A 15650-nucleotide genomic window follows, 5' to 3' on the forward strand; every position below is an offset into this window, starting at 1 on the left:
GAATTCAGTCGTTACGGGGAATGCCAGGCCTGGTGTGGCCGAATGGTGCTTTTGCGAGACATTTGGGGTTTTTGAGCCATTTTCCATCACATGTCCTCCTTACGCCGTGGGGATGGCAAGGGGGTATTTCAGGCACTGCGAGGGAACCGCTGCGGTCCCTCCGATTTCATACTATAATTCACCCCTGCCAGGCCCCCAGGAGCTCTGGGGTAAAAAACAACCATTTTGGTTACACGAGGGGGGGGGGGGAGGCCTGTGTGGGGCTGAGGGCGGCTGCCTGAGGGGAAAAGGTGGGGCGTGGGGGGGGGGCGGGGCCTGTACAGGAGGGGCGGGGCCTACACGGCAGAGAGGCGGGGCCTGCACGGGAGGGGGCGGGGCTCGCAGTGGGCGTGGTTTAGGGGTAGGCGGGGCGGCGACCCGCGCTGCGTCACCTTTGTGCGCGCGGCGGCGCCGCTTCCGCGCGGGGGTGACGTCAGCCGTGGGGGGGGGGCGGGGCTTGCGTGAGGGGAGGTGGGGAGGGGGCGGGAGGGGGTCCCCCCGCCGCCATGGAGGGCGGCCGCCTGCCCATCCGCCGCTACCGGCGGGCGCTGGTGGAGGCGGTGAGCCGGCAGCCCTTCCTCATCGTCACCGGCGAGACGGGCAGCGGCAAGAGCACGCAGCTGCCCCGGTACCTCTTCGAGGCAGGTAACGGCCGGGGGAGACCCCCCCCCCCCCCCCCGAGCCCCTCCGGAGCGTGTGGTGCGGCGGGGTCGGGGTCGTCGCCCCCTCAGCGCCCCTTCAGCCCCCCTTTCAGCTCCCCCCTTCAGCCCCTCAGCCCCCCCTCAATTCAGCCCCCTCAGCCCCCCCCTTCAGCCCCTCAGCCCCCCCATCAGTCCCCTCAGCTCCCCCTGTCAGTCCCCTCAGCCCCCCCTTCAGTCCCCTCAGCCCCCCCCCCATTTCAGTCCCCTCAGTCCCCTCGCCCCCCCTCAGCCCCACCCCCCCCTTCAGTTTCTCCCCCCTCAGCCCCCCCTCCCCCCTCAGTCCCCCCTCAGCCCCTCGTTTCTCTCCCCTGCAGGCCTGGCCGAGCACGGGGCCATCGGTGTCACCCAGCCCCGGCGCGTCGCCACCGTGTCTGTGGCGCAGCGGGTGGCCGAGGAGCTGGGCTGCGCGCTGGGCACCGTCGTGGGCTACCAGGTGCGCTTCGACGACTGCTCCTCACAGGTAGGGCTGCGGGCAGGGAGTGGGGAGTGCTCGGGGGCTGCGGGGCGGAAAGCCTCAGAAGAGGTTTTGGTCTCACATGAGCCAGAGAAGCTGTCCCAGTGGGGTGGAGCTGCGGTTGGGTTGTCACAGAATTCAATTCTTATCGTAGAATTATAGAACGGCTTGGGTTGGATGAGATCTCAAGGATCACCCAGTTCCAACCCCCTGCCACAGGCAAGGACGCTACCCACGAGATCGGGTTGCCCAAGGCCCCATCCAGCCTGGCCTTAAACACCTCCAGGGTTGGGGTATCCACAGCCTCTCTGGGCAACCTGTTCCCATGCCCCACCACCAGGAGCGTTGCCAAACACTTGTGATGCTGTGCGTAAAGTTGTGTGATACAACCCCTGTGTGTGTGTCTGTGCTTTGTGAGTATCTGACCTATATCGATGTAAATAACCGGGACAGAAGCTGAAGGTCTAATTGAACCTTTCAGGATACTGCCATCAAGTACATGACGGATGGCTGCTTGTTGAGGCATATATTGGCCGACCCCCTTCTCAGCAAGTACAGCGTCATCATTCTGGATGAAGCTCACGAGCGGAGTCTTAGCACTGTGAGTGTCACCGTCTTGAACGCAAGTGTCGCTTGGTGTTGGTAAACGGGAAGTTGGAACTTGTTGGTAAAAATAATATAAATGTGGTACTCTTTCCTTCAAGTCTATTTTCACTTGAAGATTCTGTAAGAGGTTTGCGTATTGAAATTACATCTGTGCTTAATGACAGAAGAGTTTTACCAAAGCAAAGAACAGGCTAAGTGACTACCTAAAATCTTTCACAGTGAGTCAGTTCCTGCAGTAAGACAAGATCTCAGGAGTCCTGACACTGTGTCTGGACGGACCTCTAGAAATGTTGTCTCTCTTATTGCTCAGAAAGGTAATCAGCATGATTCTCAAGGTTTTTGGCTGACTTTCTACAGATGTGTTTTATCCTTTTGCTGTCCTAAGGCCGTAGGATCACTGCTTGATCTATTGCATGCTGTGTATCCCAAAAATAAGATGCTGCCTGTAATCAAGTTGAAATTGTTGTAGCTGTTGTTGTGTTTGACAGCACTTAAATGTTGGCTGGCACTGGATGGTGGTGTCCCCCCTGTTCGTCCCCTCCAAAAAAAATGCAACGACCAAACAAAAAAACCCACCCACAAACATAAACCAGCCTGAAACATCTCTCTTGCCGTAAGGCCTAACGTTTCGTAGGGTGTGTATATGACTGTGCAAAGAGATTATGGTTTGGGGGTCATGGAGGTATCCAGACTGACCTAAGTACTGAAAGCTGTCAAATGTCAGCCTGACCCTTCTGTGGTGAGCAGAGGGAGACTCGAGTGACTCAGTCCTCAGGAGACTGTTTTGTGTCACTGACATTGGGTGGGGGAGAGAGTGCATGGGGAAGCTGAAGAACTGGCAATAGCAGGGAGTCTGTGTCCAGACAGTCCTAAGTAGTGAGCCATGGGAACAGGGAAAACAACCTGCTAGTCAGCCTGGGGAAAAGACACACTGCTTTCTGCATCCCACTTCTGTCCTCAAGCGTCTGAGGGTATTGCAAGTAACTGAGCTAGAGTGACGTAAGAAGTTACTGCTCCATCACCCATAACTAACTAAAAGGAGCAGTTTTTTAATCCACTGCAATGCAGAGTAAAATAAATTTTCTGAAGTGATAACAATAACCAGTATGACAAAGGAGAGTGTCCACTCAGTCAGGTAACGTATACTGGATGAAGATAACTTTTTTTAATTGATCTGAGGTAATTGACCTTTCTTGCAGTTGACTTGGCCATGAGTGTATAAAAATGAAAAGCAAAGAATTCCGTTTATAAGCTGTGAGAAAAGCTGATGAAACATTAATTAAATTCTAGAAATTAATTTATGTTCTTATGAGATGAGCAAGCTAAGTGTATGTGTTCTTCTGAGTGCATAGGCTCTGAAGATGTAATTTTTTGTCTTCTCTATATCCATGACATAAACTCAGTCCCTTCTTAGTTCATCAGCACTTCTAGGAAGACTGGGGAACTAACATAAATTGTTGTGTTTTTTTTTTTTCTGCTAGGATATTTTATTTGGTTTGCTGAAGAAACTATTTCTACAGAAGAAACCATCGGGCAGGAAGACAGACATGAAAGTGGTGGTGATGTCCGCCACCCTGGAGGTAGACAAGCTCTCAGAGTTCTTTGGACACTGCTCAGTGCTGCACATTCCAGGAAGAAGTTACCCGGTAAAGGAGATATTCTGCAACCTGCTCAGCCCACGGGACACGGGAAGCTCTGCATATGTTACAGAGGTCTGACCTGTTTTACTTTGTGTTACATTCTCTGTTCTTAGTATGACTGTTGTCTGTTAAAGACCACAAGACTCAGCTGCTGGATTGCTGTGTTCTTAGCATCTCAGCATGGTGTGGGAAATAATTAGTACCATGAGGTCTTTGAAAGAGTGAGGTTCTGTTTCCAGCTGATATTGGTTTGTTCGTTGCGTGTTTCAGGCTGTGAAAGTGACATTGGATATCCACTTAAATGAACCAGAAGGCGACATCTTGGTTTTCCTGACAGGTAAGAATCTTTATTTCAACAACTAGCGGTCATTCCAGGCAAAGTATTTAATTGTCAGCTAAACCAGTACAGCCTCTCAATGGCTTTACAGTTTGTTCCAGAGTGGTAAGTAGAGAAAGGAAAGTTGCAGACTGACAGTCTTGTGAAGTGGTAGTTTTCCGAGCATGTTAAGGGTATATCCAGGCCTATGAGATCAGCTATGAAAAATATGTACAAGACTTGTACATGTTTTTTTCTTTCTGCATCAGATTAGCTCAATATTTGTATTGCTCTGTTTGGTTCTTAATTTGGGAAAGAAGAATTTCATTAACTCCAAAAGCCTACATCAGAGTATGGGCCAGGCACCAAAAGTGACATATGAAGCTCTTGCACAGTCATCTTTTAGGGAAAAGCCTTGGTGAGAGGCACTGTGGGAAGACGGGATTGTCACTACCGAGGCTGACTCTCACAAATACCACTTCCTTCTCGCAGTGGGATGGGTGACCGCAACGTTGGCAGAAGCCTTGTGCACAGATGTTGCAAACGAAGAAGGCAGAGTTGTGGCTAAGCAGGTCACTTGTATGTTTTTCAGGTCAAAATGAGATAGAAAAAGCTTGCGACCTCCTTTTCAAGAAAGCAGAGTCTATCGATTACCGGTATGAAGTACACGATCGATCCATTGAAGGCCTGCTTATCTTGCCATTATATGGGTCGATGTCAACAGGTAAGAGCAAATAATATGGAACTTAATTCATGTAAACGTTAACTGCAAGAATTGTTATAAACAGCATCCTACACGGGTATTTTTATTGTGACTGGGGAAATGAGATTCATTAACCTATTTGTTACAACGTTGTAGCACTATTGTGTGTGTAGGGTTTTTGTTTTTGTTTTTGTGGTGTTCATAAACTAATGGCACTTCAGCTTTCTCTGCACTGGCACAGAAGCCACCAGCTAAAATTCATATCCGCTGGAAATAGTGGAAATAGCAGGAATTGCTTCACATAGTATCGATGCCTCCAGCTTAGGAAGGGGATATTGCAACACTGAAAGTTCAGTTATTGTATTTAGGGCCCTCACATTTTACTTTCTTTTTTATTTTATACGGAAAAGATACTGCCAGTATATTTTCAAAGATGAGAGTAGACCTGTAAAAGAAGATTGAAAGAATACAGTGTTACGCAATATAGAAAGTATAGGTTATCAGAGTGAGTCACTCTGTTTTATTTGGCAGCAATATCACATTTAATTTTGAAGAGTTAAAAAAAACAAAGGCACTTTGACCTCTGTTGAACACAGGCGCTGTATTTTCAGATGATCTCAAGTGTGATGTTTAAATGTGTGGGTGTGGTATGTAGAATGCCAGGAGGCTGAATAAGCGTTCAGAAGAGCAGGACAGCAATAATTTCCATCTGGAAGTGCTGCTGAGAGAAATGATCTGGGAAAGACCTGCAGAAAGTTTTCATCCTCTTGAAAGAGCGAAATGAGAAGTTGCATAAAAGAAAGCTGTAGCTTCTTCCTTTCTCCATCCTTGCTAGGTGTTAGATTCTGACAGATTTTTTTTTAAATTCCTTTTTTGGTGGTTTCTCAGAGGCCATTGTATTTCAGCCTTTTAAATACACGAGAGAGAATTTTAAGGAGATTTTGGTACTTTGAAGTTTCATGTCTTAAAAAATAAAATTTCAGGAGAGGGCTGAATTTCTACTTCTTCTGTTGTTTTTTGGAAATGCAAGTGAATTAAAGGAAATTGCATTTGTTACTTTTCTACATGTTAGAAGAATACTTGCTGGAAGCATGAGGGGTTTATCTGAATCTTTTCACGTTCACCTTCACTTGCTCTGATATGTTAAAACCCTTCAAATCCTTCTTGAAGATTCCATCAAGACCAGGTGGCATTTCTTTTTTCCTAGCTCTATGTTAGGAAATATCCAGGAGAGTTGGTCGGTCTTGATCTCAAAATCTTGAATATGCAAACAATAAAGAGTATATTCTCTATTTCCTGCCATATGCTAAAATAAGATCTAATCTGTATTTTGAAATGTTTTGTGATTCCTTTTCTAATTTCATTCAAATAATTTTCATTAAACATTTGAGTACATTTGTCTAGTGTTAGATGATTTGATATCAGAGCAATGTTTTACTGACTGCCTGTCATTTCAGATCAACAGAAAAGAATATTTTTGCCAGCTCCCACAGGCATTAGAAAATGTGTGGTATCCACAAACATTGCTGCAACATCTCTGACAATTGAAGGAGTCAGGTATTGTTTCCTATCCTTTATAAAAGCTGGAACAGAGAGAATAATTCAGAAAGTTGTAAGAGATCTGGAAAAGCTCATCTGACTTCCTTCTGGTTTCCTACCTGTCCGGTACATTACTTGTTGCCTTCTTTTTGTCTGTGTAGTGGATAAAAGAAATACCTTAGCTGCTATTGTGTAGTCTTACAAATGACTAATGTTGTTGGAACCTAATTTGAAATCAGATCAGCTCCAGTAAATCAGCATAATCTTGCTGGGTGTGGGGAGGTGTTACCTGTAACATCCTGCAGACCAAATTGTTGCAGGGCTGCAGCTGGCCAGCAAAGTGCAAGTACCTCTGCAGCAAATGTAGGGCAATTGTGTTCTTGCTCTCACCTTACACATACGTGGCATTTGCCTATCTGTCTGTTGAGGCCTCTGTTACTGTCTTCTCTGACAGAGTATGAATCTTTTTCAGGTACGTAGTAGACAGTGGATTTGTGAAGCAGTTGAATCATAACCCGCGAGTTGGCTTGGACATACTGGAGGTGGTTCCCATTTCAAAGTGAGTTTGAAAAAGGTGATTTGCTTGGTGTTTCTGGGAAGTGCTCTGACAAAATTGTGTTTCAGGTGCTCTTACAAAAGAGGAAAAAAGAAAAAGAGGGAGCACAAGAGGGAAGTGGGGTCTTTTGAGGCTTCGTAGTTCAAAGGCATTTTGTTTGCTGCACAGAAAGTTGTTCAGAACATCTTATTTCTTATAAGAAATTACAGGCATTAAGGAGAAGTTGACAATGTATTGTCTGTAGTCTGGACAGTGGCTCACATGTTTGCTCAATACAACAGTCTGATTCAGAGAAGATTAAATAAAATTATTCCTTTGAATAGAAGTGCTTCTTCATTTTGCTGTTTCTTGTATAGCTAGATTTCTCAGTTGCTGCCCAATATATTAAATCTTTCATCTACAAGCATAGAAATTGATATTTGTCGTTTTTACAGTGTGGTGCTTTGGTTAAAAACAGAACGGATCAAGGTTATGTAATTTTTTTTTCCCCCCTGCCTTTGTGCGTTGGCAGGAGTGAAGCAATGCAGCGAGCTGGCCGAGCTGGCAGGACATCATCTGGAAAAAGCTACCGGCTATACAGCAAAGAGTTCTGGGAGCAGTGTATGCCTGACCACACGGTCCCAGAGATCAAGAGAACCAGTCTGACATCTGTGATCCTGACCTTGAAGTGCCTTTCTGTGCATGATGTCATAAGGTAACGTCCGTGGAGCGGGGGGGATTATCACTTTCTTCCTGAGGTCTCAGAGGCAAAGCAGAACAGGCACCAAGAGCCTATTGGCAGGAGGCAGGATTAGGTCTCTGGCCAACGGTGACGGGACGGTACAGTCAGCTTGTCAGCTTTTCTGCTGTTCTTCTCAGAATCTTTAATGCCAGATTGGATCTTGAGCGCAAGTTCATTGTGAGGTTCTGCCAAAACTACCTCCTTATCTCTGAAATGAACAGTGCTCCTTTGATATACTGGTATTGCAAAAGCTAGCTCTCTGGGGAATTGTTTAAATTTAGGATGAATCATGCAGAAAATATAGCTAATCTTTTCATAGTCGGTGCTGGGTCTGCAGTTGTAATTCTACATCATGAAGCTGCGTATTTAGTAATATGTCCATATACTGAAGATGTTTGTGCACTCTTTGGTCAGTAACTTGTACTGGAAGGTTACAAAAGTATTTTACTAAATATGAAAATTAACAAAGCTAAACTGAGTCTGAACAGTGAAATTTTTACTTCATTTTTTACTATAGATTTCCTTATTTGGACCGTCCTGAAGAGAGGCATATTTTAGAAGCTCTCAAGCAACTTTACCAGTGTGATGCTATTGACAGGTAAAAAAAATAAAGGGGTGTAGTCACTGCAAGAATTTAAATTTAATGGTTCAATTGTTGTTAATGAGTTGTTCACTTGGGCTAAAGGACTTTCCCCAGCAATAAATTGTTTCCTCATTTGACCAGGAAGTTAACTACTAAGTTTTAATATACTCATTGTAAAATTAGAATTAGAGCATAGCTTAGGACTTGAGAGAGAGATTAATTTCTTCATGTTGTCCTAGAGTTCCTGAATAACAACATACAAATTCAACCCTCTGTGCAGTAGTTCCTGATAGCAGATCCTAGATTAATGCGACGAAGGTGCTTATGCACTGCCTGTGAGACCCACTGGAGAACTCAAGACAGGAAGGGAGATCTTATCCAAAGCTTCCAGGAATTCTTCTTGGGGAACAAAAAAAATCTTAAGCATGCGATACACTTAAATAGCCTTGCCTGCCATGAAGTAGGCACAGGCAAACCGGAGAAAGGTGAAAGGCTCTTCTGCTAGTGACACTTGCTTTATGTCTCCAGCACCTGTCTGGGCGCACGCAGACTGCGGTATTAGAGCAGTCAGAGGAAGCATTTATTTCCTGCTCTTTATCCATATATGGTGGCTAACACTGCGTGTGCTTGTTCCCATTTACATTTAAACATAGTGTTGTTGAATCTGTTGGTTTTTTTTGTTTTTTTCCCTGCGATAAGGAGAGGCCACGTGACAAGACTGGGTGAATTCCTGGTGCAGTTTCCCCTCCCTCCTAACCTGACCTGTGCTGTCATAAAAGCCGCTTCTCTTGACTGTGAAGATATGCTGCTTCCCATAGCAGCCATGTTGTCTGTGGAAAATGTTTTCATTCGTCCAGGTAGGAAGCCCCTTATCTCGAAGCAGCCTTGGGAAGGTGGGGAATTCAGCTTGGACAGGGACATCTCAGACAATGGCTGGGCAGCACACACTGCTTCACCTTAAACTAATGCTTTAAATAACACCTATATTGCAGCGTGAGGATTATTCCTCACGCGCAGTGCCTCGTCTCCCAGAGAAAGACCTGTAGGAAAGGATGTTAAGATTAGGGCAAATATACGTGTGCCTGTATGCTTTTACAGCTTTCTGTGGTCTTGGAGTCAGGACATTTTGCACAGTAGGAATTGGACAACAGCTATTCCAAAAGCTTCAAGATAGCGTTGAATTGGGTTGTGTTTGTCCCAGGGCTGTGAGCTGTAAAGTAACATCTGGGTAAGCTAATGGAGTGCTGAGAGGTCATAGGAGGAAAGCTGTGCTTTGGGGTGAGGGGGTAGGGAACACACCACAGCAGATGTTTTGTTGGTGGTGTCTGCTGTTGGTCTAATTATAAGCCAGAGGAGCGGATTAATTAAATTTTAAGGAATGGGGTCACCTCTGGATGGGTTTCTTCAGTAACACTGAATAGGTAAAGCTTTTGAGTTAATGTGAGAAGTTCAACTTGTCACTGCCTCCGTTTCCAGTGTTTTTTTCTGGCTTAATGGAAAATGTGATTTTGCTGGCATTCCAAGCTAGCACCTCTTGATAGTGTTAAACCCAGTCTCCCATGTCCTCCTTCCCATCTCCTTTTCCCTTCAGCCTGATTCCCCAGCGCGCCTGCCCACCCCCAGCTGAGAAAAGGCTGTATGTAGCATGATCTTTGTGGGAGACCTTTGTCCATTCAAGTCACTCATTGGCTTTTGTCCAGTTATCTCTGTAGTCTATTAACTGTGCCTGTTAGTGCAACAGCTAAAGGCACCGCTGATAGTACTGATAGCCTGGATTCTGCTCTGGGGTCTTTCCCACTGCCACAAACATGCTTTTGTTTCCCCATCCTCCATCTGGCAATGTGCACTTGTTATCTGTCCAGCTAGCTAGAGCACACGTTCGTTACTCTCCAGCACACTTTAGGACACAAACACAGAGACTTGCCATTTTGAAGACACTTGTTCGTGTGTGATATATATGTGAACGGGCCCACTTCCTTCATCAGTGTTACTTGTAGTACCCACAAACTTCTGATATCTGCAGTGCAGCAGCAATGCGATACATTGGCCTCTGCAGCGTTATCCCTCTCTACCAAGGGAATACTCAGAACCTGAAATAACACCTTGGAAATGTTGTTGCTTTTATCAGTACATTCCTAGCATTTAATGAAGGCAAATTCCCCCTGAATTAATGGATGACATTTTTTTTCTAGACTTTTTTTTTTTTTTAAGACCTCCATCACTATTGTACTTGGGTAGTAGGACAAAAGCTGAGTTAAACAGATCAGGTGCTATGATGGGGTGGTTCCAGCAGTCTTGCTTTTTTCCCTCAGGCAAAACTTTCACTTGATCCCTGTGAGCTGTTTAGGGTTGCTGTTCCTTTATCGTTCCACGCTGGCATCTGAATTGGTTGTGAGAGCAATACATAGTAACTTTTCTTAGAGACTAGAAGTCTCCATCCCTATGGCTGACTGATGGTTTTAATTACAGATTTAATAGCATCTACTTATTCTTGCTCACCAGTAGAGGAAAGGGGGGAAGAACTGTAAATGCAGCTGTGGAGGAGAGACAAATCTAAAAATAACATGAATAGAGATACAAGACTGTCAAACACACTTTGGAGATGCGCTAATAAAAGATAAAGTAAGAGTGATAAATAAAAATGACTTTGTTAAAGTGAGGTATAACTTACTTCCTCAGGTGATCCTCAGAAGCAAAAGGAGGCAGAACTTCAACACCAGGAACTTTCCTCGCAAGTGGGAGGTTGCAATGACTTTGCAACCCTCTTAAATATTTTTGAACAGTGCAAAACAAGGTATAAACTGGCTTCTTTACAGCAAGTGGTTTTGCGTTGCTCATTAACTCCCACCTGCAGATGGTTTTTTGAATATATTCCATATATGTACGTGTCTGTACTTACTCCTAACTGCAGATTGATTCCTTATTGTGATCTGTAATTTCTATCAAGACAACTATTATTTAAACTAACACAGTATCTGGCTGTGTAGGTTGCCTTCTTTGTACGACTATAACAAAAAATAGAGGCAACTTTCTGCCTTCAGTTTACAAAGGGCTTCTTTATAATGCAAGTATTTCTGTTCTCAGCAAGTCTCCTTCAGCGTGGTGCCAGAAATACTGGATCCATTGGAGAGCTGTAAAATCTGCTTTTAGTGTGGAAAAACAACTTCGGGAAATAGTCAGTAAACTGAAACAGGTGAAAAATACTTTTTGTATATCATCAAGTTATGCTAGTTTGTGTTTGAGACGTGTACTGGAGTACTGACCCTTTGCCAGATGGTTATGGCCTTTCTCCAGTAGAAACTAATACACTTAAATATTTATTAGACCATCCTTCCTGTAGCTTGTTTAACTAACAGGTATGGTGGTGGTAACAAGCAGGAAGGAGGGTTTTAATTCTTTTCCTCATGGTTTCTGCAGGGTGAGAAATCTAGAGTTTAAAATCCATGGGATGGAGGGGGTGTGTAAAGTTTGTTTCTTTAGCGAATACCCTGGTTCTTTTTTTTTAATGTAGCTGCCTGACTTCCCTAAAGAGACATTTGAAGGCTCTAGAACTGAAATACTAAGGAGATGTCTATGTGCAGGATACTTTATTAATGTAGCTAGGAGGTAAGTAATAAAGTAGCAAAAAATGAATGGAAAATATATTATGCATATTTTAAAGGATGTTGTATGTTGAAACAGAATATCAATATTGTGCTGTTAAAAAAGTAGCAGTTACAGCTACAGGTGGTGGTTCTGCACAGGGCTAGAAGTCTGCCTTCTGACTCTGATTCCGTTCCTGAGCACGTTGCTTACATCCTTGGAACAGTACTTTTTCTGTCTATTAAATGAACTTGCAAGCTGATGAATACTGCCAGGTACTAAGCTAAAGCACTTTGAAGATGTCGAATTATCATGGCTGTTGAAGACTACAGTCCCAAACCCTGTTTATCATCGTGTTGTTATGTCTGCAGTACTCCTGTGGTAAATTAGACAGATGTATTTTATTCGTCACCTGTTTTTTGCTCTTAATTCTGGATAGATCTTCCGTTCCTTATATATCTGAATCTTTTCTGCTATGCTGCTGAACTGGTTAGTTTGTGTTGCCGTCTAATCACAGCAAAGCATGTTTCAGTATAGATTTTTTTTTTCACAAAACTTTTAGATCTGCAGCCAGGACCTTCTGCACGATGGACGGACACGGCAGCATAGTCTATATCCATCCTTCATCTACAGTAAGTTGCCAATTTCTATTAATAAAGTAGCAAAGGACCTGTAAAAGGAATAAGAGACAAATCTTTGCAAACTCTTCCTTTTCAGTTTGATTTGTGCTAACTTATGGCCAGGAGAAAAAATGATGCAGTGTCACCTAGAGTATAGAGCGTAGTATTCATTTTGAGGGTGGGAAAGAGCCTTACATCCTCAAAACTGGTAAATGTTTGGCTTATGAAATGAGTGCTATATAGGCTGAGCTTTCTCTCTGGCTGTTCTTGGATTTTAAGCAAGTCATTTTCTTTACTCAGACTGTGGCAGGGCACTGGAACAGGTTGCCCATTGAAGTCGTGGATGCCCCCATCCCTAGAATTGTTTAATGCCAGGTTGAATGGGGCTCTGGGCAACCTGATCTAGTGGGTGGCACCCCGGCTGAAGGCAGGAGGGTTGGAACCAGGTGATCTTTAAGTTCTCTTCCAACCCAAGTCTTTCTACGGTTCTGTGACTTTTATGAAGTCATACTGCAATTTCTCTGCCTGAAAACTTAAGGTAATGTCAGCTTTACCTCACTCTTGCATCTGAAGCTGTGGAGGGTGCTCTAGAAATTATTTTTTATCAGTTCTGAACTAATCTTTGTATTTTTAAGCTTTATAACCAGGAGACTCGACTTGAGTGGATCATCTTCCATGATGTCACAGTGACATCCAAAATCTATGTCCGGACAGTGTGTCCTGTTCGCTATGAGTGGGTCAAAGACTTGTTGCCTAGATTGCATCAAATTGATGCATATGAGCTGAGCAGTGTGGCACGGGAAGAAGTAACAGAAGAGGAAATAACCAAGTGGAAACACAAGGAGGACCTTAAAAGGCAGTGTGGTAAGCATAATACTTCTATTTCTGTCGCGTGTGGTTTTCTTCGATATGTTGAGCCTGTGTGTGTATTGTATCATGGAACGCATTCTGGACGAGTAGGTATTAATCTGGATGTGCTTGGCGTGTTTGATACGTGTTGTTCTAGCTGTTTTCTTGTCTTACTACAGCTCTATAATCCTCCTTTTTGTGCCTTGGCACTGCATGCAGTGGTGTTTCCCTATTGGTTCTTGCAGTGCTCTCTCTTTCTTCTGGTTTATTACACCTGACAGAAACAGAACTTAACCAAGAGTGGAATTGAAGCATTTTGAGTCTGTTCTTTAAGTTTGCAAAGGGTATCTAGCCATAGAAATTATGAGTTGATAATAGTGACCTGAGAAAGAGAGAGTGCCTAAGGGCTATTAAAAAAAAAATAAATCACACTTCAGTGAATGTCTTTCTGACAATTAATTTAATGCCATAGGTCTAAATAAATTGTCTTTTAATTAAAACTGGGGTATGCTAACTGCTCTAGCTGTTTGACATTCTTTGGATTCTTCTGTCAGCAGGTTTTGTAAGGCAGCCAAGTATTCAAAGGGCCCCTTTACTCCTGAAGTCACCCTTCCAAAATTTTAATGTAATATCCAGCCTGGCACTGGTAATGTAGTTCCTCTTCAATTTCCTTAACGATGGAAAAACTGTAGACTCTTGTTCTCAGAATAGCATCTGTTTCTCTCCTTTGTAATTGTATGAAACAGCCATTTTAAATCATAAAAATACAAATTGGATTTGATTATAAATTTGCTGGAAAGGATATTTGAATTACTGGAAAACAGAAGGGACCCTCATCTGTTTGTCTGAAGTCTGGGGATCTGAGGATTTTTCTTTGTCCCCCTCAACTTTTTGACTTTACCAGGCAATTGTAAGTGAGTTTGAGGTTGTCCTTGCAAATGTTGTGTTTCTTCTCATAAAATAGATATCTGAATAGCTGACAAAAGCTTAGTTTAGTGCTCAGTGGAGGGAAAGGTTGCAGCATGAACTGAACTCCTAACTTGACTCTGAGACAGAGTAATACTAGCTGCTACATTCACACGCTATGTAGATTCTGAGTCTTCTAGTTATTTTATTCTTTATTTTGGTAAAATGGTCTAAGTATTTCTTGCTTTTCTTTCCTTCTGGGAGAAACAATTCCAAGGTCTCAGCTCAGAGGGTGCAAGAGAAAACATACATTTCTAAGGGTGTCTGAGCGGGTGTATTGACTTTTCCCACTGCTTTATCTGTGTGTTATTCTCCCTCTTCCTCCTATCTCCAGAAATTTCTGAAGATATTCTAAACTTTTTTTCTGTTCCCACTGCTGTCGTCTTCCTGCCTAAACCTGAGTATGAGACGTGAAATTTAATGAAAAATGGGTGCATAGAACATAAGATGCATAGCATCTGTTGCAATAAAAAGCAAGATATAGGTTTGGGGGTGGGATGAGCCCAACTGCAAATATTGACATGGGATTTAAAGTATGATGTATTTACTTTTTCTCCTCTGTGGTACAGCCTGTCCTCTCTGAAACTCATTTAAATGACTGACTGGTAGTTGAAAAACATTTGGAATTCTGTCTGGACATTTTACAGATGGGGGAAATTGTAGTGCTGTTGGCTTTTTTTTTTTTTTGGACACAGAAGAGTATATGTCTCTTTCCTTTCCCCCTCCAGAAGGAGTCAAAGACAACCCTGCAAAGAAGCTGGAGAAAAGGAATGATGATAAATCAATACAGGATGCCCGAGCTCGCTATCTTGAGAGAAAGCAGCAAAGAGTACAGGGTTTAAGTGGCCCGTTGAACGAAATGGGCTAATGCTCGTGGCTGGTCTGCTCCCAGGAATAGGAAAGGCAGCGTGGTACAGTTGTTCTGGGTATGGTTGCGTAATGCAGGATGACTGACTAGAATGAGGGAGAACTTCTGCTTTGTGGTACGTTTGGCTGCCGAGGCATACGGACGTGATCCTCACTGCTGCATTCCGCAAGGAAAAGTTACCAAAATGAATTTTGTTGCCACGTGTCACAGGCAATAATTTCATGGCTTCAGCTGTGGGTGAAGACATGATACCTACCGTGGTGCCAATTCTGTGGCATTCAGTTGACTTAGAAAGGGCTCAGTGCCTTCATTAATAAAATTTTCTTACAACTTTTTTTTTTAAAGGAGCAGAACTGTCCCTTTTTATTCATTTTACTTTGTATGGCTATAGCTATACAATCTTAATGCTTATCTGATGTTCAGGAAAATGTGTAAAGAGCGCTCTTTTAATGATGGAGCCATCTTGATCTAAAGTCAAAAGGACGTTTGCCACGTGCGTTCTCTGTTACAGACGTTGTTCCTACTGTGTATTGTGCTGTACCATGTACGGTGATGGCTCTGAGTAAAGATGGTTTTGTATGCAAAGTATTTTGTAAATGTTTCCACGTTTTTGCCAGCAATGCCTAATTTTTGTCAGGGATGACTTAGCACTGTGTGGTGTTCTCCATTTGGCAGAAAACAGCCAGGTGCCATCCTGCAGTCTGTCAGCAGGCCTGCTGCCTAGGGGGATGCTTTTCTGAGTTTGGTGGCTGTTATTTTTAAACTGTATGGATTTTGGTCTGAAGAAGTCTGTTTGTAATGTGTATAAAGAATATATAAAGAAATGCTACTTTGTTATATATTTGCGTTGAGGGGAAAAAAAGCTAAAGCCTTGTGATGCTTAGTCATCATAAAGTTTCAGGGGCAA

The 15650-nt window shown here is 43.5% G+C and overlaps 1 protein-coding gene across 2 annotated transcripts; it reads left to right on the forward strand.

Moving 5' to 3' along the window:
• The first annotated feature begins 496 nt into the window (after positions 1 to 496).
• On the forward strand, positions 497 to 15331 carry DHX40 (DEAH-box helicase 40). 2 transcript variants are annotated; one of them, XM_066979416.1, is made up of 17 exons: positions 497 to 684; positions 1055 to 1200; positions 1676 to 1795; positions 3282 to 3512; positions 3711 to 3777; positions 4349 to 4480; positions 5917 to 6016; positions 6471 to 6557; positions 7066 to 7248; positions 7793 to 7873; positions 8558 to 8715; positions 10538 to 10652; positions 10943 to 11051; positions 11370 to 11464; positions 12003 to 12072; positions 12696 to 12924; positions 14607 to 15331. In XM_066979416.1, the coding sequence occupies exons 1-17, from the start codon at positions 546 to 548 to the stop codon at positions 14741 to 14743; spliced, it is 2199 nt and encodes a 732-aa protein (XP_066835517.1). In that variant the 5' UTR covers positions 497 to 545; the 3' UTR covers positions 14744 to 15331. The 2 variants fall into 2 exon arrangements, with proteins under 2 accessions (XP_066835517.1, XP_066835516.1); XM_066979415.1 differs by having other exon boundaries at positions 498 to 684; positions 14604 to 15331.
• Positions 15332 to 15650: the final 319 nt, after the last annotated feature.

The sequence above is a fragment of the Anser cygnoides genome, chromosome 18, assembly GCF_040182565.1.
Source record: "Anser cygnoides isolate HZ-2024a breed goose chromosome 18, Taihu_goose_T2T_genome, whole genome shotgun sequence".
Lineage (NCBI taxonomy): Eukaryota > Metazoa > Chordata > Aves > Anseriformes > Anatidae > Anser > Anser cygnoides.

Bases quoted from the DNA above. Each gene is read 5' to 3' on its own strand.
- DHX40 (XM_066979415.1), top strand. From the start codon at position 546: ATGGAGGGCGGCCGCCTGCCCATCCGCCGCTACCGGCGGGCGCTGGTG. The intron at 8,716-10,537 runs GTAGGAAGCCCC...TTACTTCCTCAG, and splicing joins AAATGTTTTCATTCGTCCAG to GTGATCCTCAGAAGCAAAAG. The intron at 12,073-12,695 runs GTAAGTTGCCAA...TGTATTTTTAAG, and splicing joins ATATCCATCCTTCATCTACA to CTTTATAACCAGGAGACTCG.